The sequence below is a fragment of the Xyrauchen texanus genome, chromosome 22, assembly GCF_025860055.1.
Source record: "Xyrauchen texanus isolate HMW12.3.18 chromosome 22, RBS_HiC_50CHRs, whole genome shotgun sequence".
Lineage (NCBI taxonomy): Eukaryota > Metazoa > Chordata > Actinopteri > Cypriniformes > Catostomidae > Xyrauchen > Xyrauchen texanus.
In genome coordinates, this window is record NC_068297.1 from 22,967,774 (window position 1) to 22,980,174 (window position 12,401).

At 39.1% G+C, this 12,401-nt stretch overlaps 1 protein-coding gene across 1 annotated transcript in view; it reads left to right on the plus strand.

Moving 5' to 3' along the window:
* Nucleotides 1-12,401, plus strand: part of adam12b (ADAM metallopeptidase domain 12b) — a 165,662-nt gene that overhangs the window by 73,260 nt on the left and 80,001 nt on the right. The window contains exons 5-6 of the mRNA XM_052153684.1: nt 2,268-2,344; nt 4,888-5,071. Coding sequence (XP_052009644.1) covers nt 2,268-2,344; nt 4,888-5,071 — 261 coding nt within the window. The remainder of the gene's footprint in view (nt 1-2,267; nt 2,345-4,887; nt 5,072-12,401) is intronic.

Consider the following 12,401-nt stretch of genomic DNA (forward strand, 5'->3'; position numbering starts at 1 on the left):
CCCAGATTTTACTCTGCCAGCCCAGTGTATTATTTTATGGGACCATTAGCTAGTGAGTCATAATTTGTCCTCCATCTATGGATGTTCCTGGTACATTCTTTGATATTTTGGTCTGCTAAAGTTTAAGGGGAAATGGGAGCCACAAGATTGCCTTCAGACAGATACGTTTTTATGTCAAGGATTTTTGCCATCTAGTGCTGATTGCTTTTGACAGAGTGGCATGTTTTTGAGAGATTTCACTGTCCATGTGGTTTTTGAACATTTTTGTGAGTGCGGGGGCAGTTAGCCTGTCCAGTCTGTGGCTACCAATTGGTATTTCCTCATGAAAGGCCTCTAGAGAACAGGTGCCAGCCATAACAAGGGAGAATATTTTCCCTGTAAAATAGACCAACATACACTTCTCTTACTGGCAGACAATGTGTAGTTTTATTCAAAGACTACTGCTTCACTATGACTATTGCATTGTGGCACAATGCTACATGATCCCATCAGACCATTAATTATCAGACCAAAGTTATATCTGACATTATATTGCACCTGGACTGGTTCTTAGTTCCAGTTACCCAATTATCTAATTTTCCGGCTAATTGAAAAAAGAACTCCCTTAACCTGATCTTTCGGTCTAAAATGAAAGTGTTTGGCCAACATTCCTGGCCTTCATAGAGTTATTTGCTAATTAGTCTCAGCCTCAGATGGCACACCCATGGACCGGCCACACTCCATTCACTGACTTGTGATACATATTTGATAAAAAACATGGCAAGCCCTTGCTGAAATCACCAGTTCCAATCTGATTGGCTGGCTTTACGCAACGTCCGGGAAAGTAAATATTTATGAATCAACCTGAATAGATTAGGTTACTCCAGCAAAACTAATTCACGTCTGTAACTTCATAAATACGTATTATTTTTGAATAGACAGAAATTCTCACAAAGATGATGAAAAAATGATCACAACGTCCATATACATTTTCCACTATTTCTTTCTTGTTTTCTTTGTAACAGTTTGTAGAGACTGTCACACTTTTATTTGAATTGATTTATTTAACTTGTTTCAACACAACAGTTTATAATATCTATGTAATACATTTTTAGATAACTCTGACCCTGAACGGCACACAAAACCAAAACGAACTGTTGTTGGTCGCTTGTCAATCAAACGAGATTGCCCAGATTTACTTAGTTACTGTAGTTACTGTAATCTAGTTACTGTTGTAGTACTTTACAAAGAGCAATGTACATTATATTTTAAATTATTTTAATCAGATTACAGTTACTGACTTTAAGTTAATTACTTACATTACTTGGGTTATGTACATTTCTAAAATAATTATTCATGTAGAACACTCTTAAAACATGAATAAGGGATCATGACATGCCTTTTTTTATTATTTTAATCTGTTCCTTGAGATTCACTAGTAAAGGTTTTTTTGCACAAAAAACAGTCAAATATTTGTAAAACATGATAATTCTTCACCCGCATTATGACCTTCTGTCAGAAACGGTCGAATTTTGGTGGTGCAATTCCTTAAAGACTGGACAGTAAACGGCCACTGTTATGATTGGCTCTCTGCTCTTGACTGACCTGCTCTCCCTCCTTGCCATCTCACTGCTCACCGCTACTGGGCGGAGCTACGGAAGTGATAAGTTAAAGCAGCCATTGATGTGTTGTTGTGGAGGCGGTCAGATGTAAATGTCTACCACAGTGTGACATCACAATGAGGAGGAAGTAGAGAACTAGTCGTTTTGGCAGCTTGGTTTCAACAAATGCTCTTTTTGCAGTGAGGAGCAAGGTTTGAGTTCAGAAACTTACAGTATGTTTTAATTGAACAATGAACTCTTATATGTTAAAATTTGATTCCTCATGTCATGACCCCTGTAATATGTACGTCTGTTTGCATTTTTGTGACAGCTGAAGGGTTTGTACTCCTAACAAGTTATCGTACGGGAATGACAATGAAAAAAAGTGAAAACATCGACAAGAATTTTAATTCATTTTTCAGAAAATCTAAAATGTTTCGCTGTCAAAAGTGTTTTAGGAAGTAGAAAGGGATTTAAAAGAAATGAATATTGTGATTACTCATAGTAAGTAATCTGATTACAATTTTAGAAGTAATTAGAACTTTAATTTGGATTACTTTTTGAGTAACTTCCTGTTCACTGTTCCTGTCTAAGTAGGTGGTTCTTGGCAAGAAGCCTTACTGCTAATAGTGAAAAGTCTGCCTACACAAGACTATTTGCCCTTGACTTTGCTTGTTGGTTTTGCAGATGAATTGCTATTACCATGGTGAGGTCCAAGGGCAAGCCCATTCTGATGTCAGCCTTAGTACTTGCTCTGGTATCAGGTAAGCACTGTACGGTGTAATGTCCCTCTGTCCTATAATAGACTATTTGCAGTAATTGTCAGCCATTTCAAAGTTGTTAAAACTCCTTAAAAAAGTTGTTTAAAGCGTGTGTTCTTTAGTGTGGAAAGCTGTTATGGAGTTTAAGTTGTCGAACGTGTATTGTCTCAGATATTGTCTTCATTGGACTTTACAACACTTCCTATGCAAAGGGGCATTTAGAGACTATAAAACTGTGAGATTAAACAAAGCTTTAGTATCATTCCATGCTTCATTGTGCTGGAGATAAGCACAAAATGTTGTGGGACAGCATTCAAAATGTTGTGAAAGACGTGAGCAATGCCGTTAAACATAATTAGAAGGAACATTTGGCTACAGTAAATTTATCATAAAGGATGACTTTTACGGCAGAATAGGTAAAAATGAACCGCAAGTATCAGTGCTTTTGTCTGAAGTAAATCCAAGCCCCCAAGGGCTCTCGGTTGTAATTACAAAACACTTTCATGAAAGGCTAACCATGTTTATTATTGCAAGCCCTGGAGACCTTCAGGTTGGCAGAAGTTAAGGGCATGTCTGTCACACAGAGGTCTACTGTGGTTCAATCAAGGCCAAGACAAAAGGGATTGAGGCTTTTTATCCTCACCATGTCTCTGGGGTGTGTGCAAAAGCATCATGCCCATTAAAATTTTTGTAGATAAAAAGTGTTTGTATAACAGTCAGTGACAGAAATCACCTATTTACATTTCTAAATTTGGTTGGTGCAATTGGTCTTCCACAGATAATTTGCTTGGAACTGAAATGTATGTCATCATTTCATGATTCTCATGGAACACAAAAATTGTTATATTGAAAATGTCAAAACTGCTCTTTTCCAAACAATTAAAATGCATGGAGACGGTCAAGTTCAGTTTTGCTTGGTTTTATAAAAACCAAGCAAAAAAAAAAAAAAAAAGTGTTTATTTTCTGATTTGGGTATGTCTTTTTCACCTGCTCAATAAATGTATGTGTGTGAAGCCCCTGGATGTGGGGCTTTGAGATGGAAATTTTACTTCTAAGTTAAAGGCTGAAATGTGCAATACTGTACTGATATATCAGATTGCCATACTGTTAGAATGTTTCTGCTCAGTATTTTCTGGTTTTATTTTTGCAGCCGAAGATTTCAGTTATAAATTGCAAGGAGTGTTTTATCATTCCTTCTCCAAGCACTGTTTTAATGCATCAGTATTTCTTGAGATTTTCATCTATCTATCTTGTTATTATATGGAAAAGTAAAAGCCCACTCTTCGTCCCATGGCCTAATTCTGTAGAACTGTATCTCTGACATACTCCCTTCTTATGTCATTATCTCTCAATAATATCTTTCAAAAGATTTTAAGTTTCTTTACCCATGGGCGTATAATTATGATTATAATTTTTTGATAATATGATATACAGTCAGACATAAAAAAAAATCCACAAATGCAGATATTTCACTTTCTGCTGAGTAATGGGGTGTTTGCCACGGGGAATGAGGGAGAAATAAAAATGTATACAACTGGTGTAATTTTAGAGAAACATCCATATCAACCAAATTTCCTGTGGTACAAAGACAAACAAGTGGATATATTAGAAAAGAGATATATTGGCTATAGAACTTATTAGATGGTCTAGGGTTATCTACCTTTAATTATTAAATTATAATACATTGATCAACTCAATAATTGCAGTAGAATGAGATAATCTGACATTAATCAAGAGTTCAAATTTTACACTGTCAACATGACTTTCATGAGTGCAGTATAAATGTACTATAAGATTTCTACCATTACTCAGATTTTATGTGCACAATCCTTTTTTTTTTTCAACTTTAAATCCTAATAAACCATAAAAAATCCTGCACCACAGAGGAACTCAGGGAATTTCCCTGAAAGTTTTAACTTACAGCAGCATATAAATAAATAAATAAATAAATAAATAAAATAAGCTTATCATCTTTGAGGTAAATAGTACAGTGATTCAGATTATTACAATTGTGATGAATATATGAATGTTGCTTGCCCGTGCAAATGTTTTCGCCATGGTGGTGGGGTGTTGTGAGTGGTTGCCAGGGTGTATCTATATGCTTTCTAGGATGTTCTGGGTGGTTGCTAGGTGGTTACTAGGTGGTTCCCTACTGGCCCAAGTTAAAAGCCCACACCACCAAGTATATATGTTCTTCTGGTCCATATATATGGCTCAAATCCATACTTCAGTGTAACTCCATGGGATTGTTTAGCCTTCTTAGCATCTGCGAGATGACAATCTTAACTGAATTGCTTAGAAAAGTCTTAGCTCAACAAGCAGCACAATTTGAGGTACGATTCATACCCATGGCACAGAAGTTCATTCAAATCCATAAACTATAGTATGAGCAATAGTTATAGTGAAGCTTGGATTACAGTAGCAAACACCACTTAATTCTTTACCTAATAGTTGCATGGTGAATATAGTGGCTTTGTGTATATTGTTTCTGTAGGGAAGAAAAAAAAAACGTTTTAATATTGTTAAAATCTTCTTTATATGTTCAGAGGGTTCATCTCACTTGAAAATAAAAGACTGATGGTGGAGCCAGCTTTCGAGCCAGCAAATGATACACATGTGATCTATGATGAACACCTACATTTCCCCTCTGGAACCTGTGGACATGGACATAATATATCTACAGTCAGCCATGCCAATGCTGGAGAACTGCAACAATTATTCAGCACAAGGGTATGAGTGCATTTAGTCAATGTATCGACTATTATGTCAATCTCTTGTTTGGAAAATGTCATTTTGTTCACCTTGAGAATGAATTAACATGAATGATTCAGCATGTGATGTCTTTGTTAATGCAGATGAGGGGATTGTAGTTGCCCACACGCCCCATGCATGCTTAAACAAGATTACTCAGATCAGTGAGACATCAAAGGGTAACAAAATATCCCACCATAACAGTCTTCACATTGCAGATGTTTTTATAACAACAGAGCTATCTAAATAAGATGTTCAAACTCCATTGTATTGATTCTGAAGGTTAGCAGCACAAAAAAAGGTGCTGTTAAAACTGCACCAGGGTTATTATATATTATTTTTATAGAGATTTATAGATTCGTATTACATTTTTATTTCTGTTTTATTTTAATTTGTTCTTATTTGTTCTTTCAGTTTCATTTAATGAAATTCATTTTCATTTGCATTAGTTAGTTTTAGTTTAGTTTTTGTCTCAGTGTTTCAGATTAGTTTTGTTTTTAGTTTTAGATTTAATATTTTAAGGCTGTCAAAGTTAAGGTGTTACTGATATGTTTTAAACAAATATTCCAGGTTCAATACAAAAAGTTATGCTGAATTGACAGCATTTGTGGCATAATGTTGATTACCACAAAAATGTATTTAGACTCGTCTGTCCTTTTCTTAAAAAAGCAAAAAAAAAGGAAGAAATGGAAGTGACAGTGAGGCACTTACAATGGAAGTTATTGTGGCCAATTTTAAGAGGGTTTAAAGGCAGAAATGTGAAGCTTATTATTTTATTAAAGCACTTACATTAATTCTTCTGTTAAAACTCATGTATTATTTGAGCCATAAAAATGTTTAAATTGTAATTTTTACAGTCGATTTAGAATTTTAGGTTTTTCTAACATTACTTCCTCACAGCAAAGAAGATATCAATCTGGCTATAGCTTTACACAGAAATGGTTAGTAAGTGATTTTATCACACTAAAATCACATAGGGCCCTATTTTAAGAGCGCTAGCATTAAGCGCAGCACTATGCCATAAGTCATAAGTGCAAAGTCAGTGGGCATGGCCATTACATTTTTGTATTTTCATGGAAGCATGCACTAATTATAGATGCGAGTTGGTTTGGTGAAATCACACATGCAAATGGGCTGAATTAAGTGCAATTTAATTCTGAGGATTTCTCCGGTTTTTATTCCACCATCTGCATCTTATTATGTACAGTAGTTCATTCCCTCAAGTACAAGCGATATAAACCAAGACAGCACATTCATAAAAAGTTGGTAGTTTAAATGGACTGTATGCAATTAAATAGAAGAATTGAAAATTACATTCATTTGTGCATTAAAATGTGTCCTTTAGGATTGTCAGGCATATTTCTATGAGAGAGAAACAATCCTTTTATATGCATGAAATATTTGATTCTCCTCAGAATTTGGATAGGCTCAGTTATATTACAGAGATTTTCATCTACTGACACACAAATCATGGCTAGTATTAACAGAGATTGTATCAGCATGCACTTCAATTCTACCGGTCGATTTTGATAAATTAAATAATTTATCAATTAATTTATTGAAACATGATAAAAATAAACCAAAAATATTTCTAAATTGGAATTATACTTTAAACTAAAAAACTAAATGTAATCAAAATAATGAAGTGGTCAAAAAATCATTGCCCAATTGCAAACAATTTACTCTCTACAACTTCTTCCACCAGCCCATTTTGGAGTGACTTAAAAATCACTGCAAATGTACCTTTAGACATACAAATTAGACTATAAATACAATTGTAAATTTAAACATAATAATTGAAAAATAAACCATGACCTAGAGATAGTTTAATACAAATCTCATACATTTTATTTTGTATAATTTTTTTTAATTTGTTTTCATATAAAACGTCTAGGTTACGTATGTAACCTCCGTTCCCCGATGGAGGGAACGAGACGTTGTGTCAGAGAAGCGACACTAGGGGTCCCTCTTGAGCGCCGATATTCACCTCTGAACTATGAAAAAAGGCCAATGAGAGTTGGCAACCAGTATTTGCATGTCCCGCCCCCGGACATACGGGTATTTAAGAGGCGCAAATACGGGAGTTCATTCAGGATATTTCTGAGGAGCGGGAAAATGGTCCGGCTACAACAGTGGCTCGGCTCAGCGACGCGGCAGGGGAGACACAACGTCTCGTTCCCTCCATCGGGGAACGGAGGTTACATACGTAACCTAGACGTTCCCCTTCTGTCGCTCTCTCCACGTTGTGTCAGAGAAGCGACACTAGGGGTCCACTTATAAAGTGCCATGTGCTGAGTCGTGTACGTGAACTGCCGATGCAGGAGCGAGCAGGTATACCTACGTGCAGGTATACCTGGGCCGTGGCGGCAGGCTTGCAGCGAGGCATGATATGCGAGATGGCCTCCGTCTGCTTCTTCACCAGGGAGAACTGCTGGGCAAAGTCCACAACGGTGTCGCCGAAGAGGCCGAACTGGGAGACAGGGGCATTGAGAAAGCGAGTCTTGTCGGTTTCACGCATCTCAACCAAATTCAGCCATTGCTGATGTTCCTGGACCACCAGTGTGGCCATCGCCTGCCTGAGCGCCTGCGCTGTGACCTTCATTGCTCTTAGGGTGAGGTCAGTCGCTGAGCGCAGTTCCTGCAGCGTGTCGGGATCAGGGCCACCCCTGTGCATGTTTCGGAGTGCCTTGGCTTGGTGGACCTGCAGGAGAGCCATGGCATGCAGAGCGGAAGCGGCACGTCCGGTAGCGCTGTAGGCCTTCGCGGTGAGCGAGGATGTTGCTCTACAGGACCGGGAAGGGAGTACAAGGCGACTCCGCCAGGTGGTAGTATGCAATTAAATAGAAGAATTGAAAATTACATTCATTTGTGCATTAAAATGTGTCCTTGAGGATTGTCAGGCATATTTCTATGAGAGAGAAACAATCCTTTTATATGCATGAAATATTTGATTCTCCTCAGAATTTGGATAGGCTCAGTTATATTACAGAGATTTTCATCTACTGACACACAAATCATGGCTAGTATTAACAGAGATTGTATCAGCATGCACTTCAATTCTACCGGCATAGATGGAGCGCAACAGCTCTATCCACCTGGGGACACATCGCCGTGTATCCGTGGCGCGTTCCACCATCAAGGGTGGCGAGAGCGGATGAGCAGGTGGCGGTGCGACGAGTGGAGAGGTGTGCTCTCCACGAAGACGTCAGCTCATCATGCACCTCCGGGAAAAATGGAACCGGGGGGGGGTTGAGGCTGTGAGCGGTGCCCAGCACCCAAGAACCAGTCGTCCAGCCGCGATGGCTGTGGGGAGGACGGAGGGTTCCAGTCCAAGCCCATGCTGTCGGCTGCCCGGGAAAGCATATTGGACATCTGTGCGTCGGCCTCTTCCTGGGCTTGCAAGCCCGAGGGCGGCAGCCCAGGGGAGTCCTCAGCATCAGATCCCACGCCGTCCGATGTCACGCCGAACTCATCGGCTTCCATCGCAAGAGGGTAGGCAGACTGGCTGTGAGGCGAGCCGCCATCGCCTCGAGCGGGGACGGGAGTCAACGAGCGTGTCGGGGCGCGGGTGGTCCGAGGGGGCGTACCCGGCAGAGCTGCACCCGCTGCCATCCCCGAATCGCCTCCATCGCCAGCCGTATCGTCCTCAATCCCGTGGGAAGAAGGAGCGACACGGGGGGGCGGCTGGAGTGGCTTGCTTACGGTTGTAAGCAAGCCGCGACCGCAATGTTTTCATGGTCATGTTCTCGCAATGAGAACATGAACCATCCACAAATGCAGCCTCGGTGTGATCGCTGCCCAGACACACGAGACAACGCCTGTGGCCGTCGGAAGCGGAGAGTACTCTACAGGAACAACACAGGGGCGGACGGGCATCTTGAAAAAGACGCGTCCTTAAAAGGACGTTCAACGCCGCTGTGTTTTGCTCTTTTAGAGGAAATTACTCTTTTAAAAATAAAATCACTCTTTTAGAAAAAAGAACTCGAAAGAGATCTTTAATATTCTGCACTGTGGAAGCGCTCAGGGGCAGGAAATGCACAGCCGTGCAAACAGGAGAAAGCCACTGTTGTGTGCTGTAAGACCCAACAGCATGCAGCAGAGGATAGCAGGAACTCGGTGTGTATACGCAGCATTTGCAGACACGACCATCAGCTCCGAAGAAATTTTCTGAATGAACTCCCGTATTTGCGCCGCTTAAATACCCGTATGTCCGGGGGCGGGACATGCAAATACTGGTTGCCAACTCTCATTGGCCTTTTTTCATAGTTCAGAGGTGAATATCGCCGCTCAAGAGAGACCCCTAGTGTCGCTTCTCTGACACAACGTGGAGAGAGCGACAGAAGGGGAACTTTGATTTTCAGGGACATAATTTGATGTTCCAATATATTTCATAGTTTGTACATTAACTTTATTACCACCTGCTGGTGGAATCTCCAAACTGCAATTGCAGGAACTGAGTTCAAACGTCTCAGGAAAATAGCAAATTGCACTTTGCGCCACTTCATTGTCATACAATACACTCACAGTTTGTGCGCATACACCCACAATAGCGCAAACATTCACACCCACACCCACTTGCGCTTTGCCCTGGCAATAAAATTGTGATTAGAATTAGCACTCTCATGAAAATTGGATAAGACATCATTACATCTTGTCATTATCATACTTTTGAAACAGTAAGTATTTTAACATATAAATATGGGCCCCCTCGCTTCAATTGTAAGTGCCTCAATGTCACCTAGGTTTTTGCTTTTTTAAAGGTGCTATATGTAAGACTGACAACAAGTGTTTGAAATGGGTACTCTTGTCCAAATTCAAAATATTGTAGTGTTGTCTCCACCGCCCCAGACTTGAAATTCATGCGGGTTGCCAGATTGTTGACACACAAATTAGCCAACTCAGCATCCGTTTTTGGATGCTGGGGCTTTAAGCTGTCTCTGTCTTCCAAAGGCATCTCCAATATGAATTCTTGTTTTCGTACGCCTCTGGTCACGTATGGCGAGACTTTTTAGGTCGAGTGGAATCTGTTATCTCTGATTCAGTTCTTTTGCTGGCTTCAATGGCTGCAGCACGCAGTGTTGTTCAAATCTGGCAACCCGGGGTGTCGAAATACTATTGGGAAATGGGCAGTGGGCGGGATCACACAGGCGAAAACATAAACAGAAATTCTGGCCCGGAATGGAAACTTCAAAGTAGAATACAGTATACTGGCTGTAGCATTGTTATTGGAGAAGCCAGTATTTCAACTTAGCATGTTTCCTAATTCTGATATAATATTATGGTCATTTTATGAGTTAGTACAGTACAAATATTACATATAGCAACTTTAAAAAAAAAAAAGAAAATAATGGTAATCAATATTATGCTACAAATGCTGTTGGTTGAGCTCCTTTAACTGCATTACATTTCTCGGGAAGTCTAGTGCTTTTGCTATCTTGTAGAATTTTCATGTTTTTTTCATTTGAAACTGTGTACCTAAAACTAAACTTAGTTTACAGTCATTTAGTATTTTACTACAATAAAATAAAAATGAATTGCTATTTAATTTCAGTTATTCCAATTAAGTTCGTTTTCATTTATTTGAGTTAATAGAAATCTTTCATCTAGTGTTCGTTAATGATAATAGCACTCAATGGCACACTGATGATATCTGTGTAATACTGTGAAAAGATTAGGATTAGGATGTGTATTACATTTTAGGAATGTAGAATCTTTCACCGTTCTTTTGATGAGGATCCATCAGAAGGAGATTAAGGCAAGTGATATCGTCGCCATGGTGACAACCGAACTGCTAGTCAAAGTTTTAACTGACTGTTGTTGGTATTGAAGTTTGAATTCAGAGGGTTTGTGGCAGACAGCATCAAATTTTGTGAGATGTGAGAGTAGTTTTTTAGCATAATCTGTTTAACAAGGCAATTTACGTCCTTATTCGCCCTTCATTAAAAACCAATGAGAAAATGTCTAAATAATATGTATGTCATGCTTAAAATTATTCAGAGTAGTAGTACCAATGTACTTATTAAAGAGACTTAATTTCACCCTTGCACAATACTGAACATTAATCCCGCTTCATGTTTTTCGGTGAAGAAAATACATTCTTGGGAATGAAGAATATTGCATGTTTATTCAGTATATCACATACACCGATCAGTTACAACATTAAAACCTCCTGCCTAATATTGTGTAGGTGCCCCTCGTGCCACCAAAACAGCGCCAACCTGCATCTCAGTATAGTATTCTGAGATTATATTCTTCTCACAACAATTGTACAGAGCGGTTATCTGAGTTACTGTAGACTTTGTCAGTTCAAAACAGTCTGGCCATTCTCTGTTGGCCTCTTTCATTAACAGTGCATTTTCGTTCACAGAACTGCCATTCACTGGATGTTTTTGATTTGGCACCATTCTGAGTAAATTCTAGACTCTGTTGTGTGTAAAAATCCCAGGAGATCAGCAGTTACAGAAATACACAAACCAGCCTGTCTGGCACAAAAAACCATCCATGCAATTATCTAATCAGCCAGTCATGTGGCAGCAGTGCAGTGCATAAAATCATTCCGATACAGGTCAGGGGCTTATTTAATGTTCAAATCAACCATCAGAATGGGGAAAAATGTGATCTTAATAAATTGGACAATGGCATGATTGTTGGTGCCAGACAAGCTGGTCTCTAGAATTTACAACTGTCTCTATAATTTACTCAGAATGGTGCCAAATCAAATAACATCCAGTGAGCAGCAGTTCTGTGGACGGAAATGTCTTGTTGATGAGAGAGGGCAACAGAGAATGGCCAGACTGGTTCAAACTGACAAAGTCTACAGTAACTCAGTTAACCGCTCTCTACAGTTGTGGTGAGAAGTATGTCATCTCAGAATAGCATTCTGAGGTGAAGTTTGGTGATGTTTTTGGTGGCACAAATTAACTTTCCACTAAAATAGTTTTTGGCTATGTATTCCTGAAAATTCTATGTTGAAATGACAATTTAGCAGGGAATTTTATAACATTATTCCAATTGTTCTTGAATGTTTCACTATGGGTTGTATAGAGTGTTTGAATACATCCGCAAATTCTGTTAGACAGCAGTGTAGTGCTACTTTTATTTTGGATTTGTACTGTAAACTCACTCCATAAGGTGATGGGGTCACATTCAGTAATATACTCTAGATTAAACTTTTTGGTCGACTGATGAATTTTGTTGATGTGTTACAAAACTACAAATTGACAATTTAATAGACTTATTTTTATGTCTATGAATATGTTTTTTAAAACATTGCAATACTTTCCCAGTCTCTCACTCACCCTACCAGTCT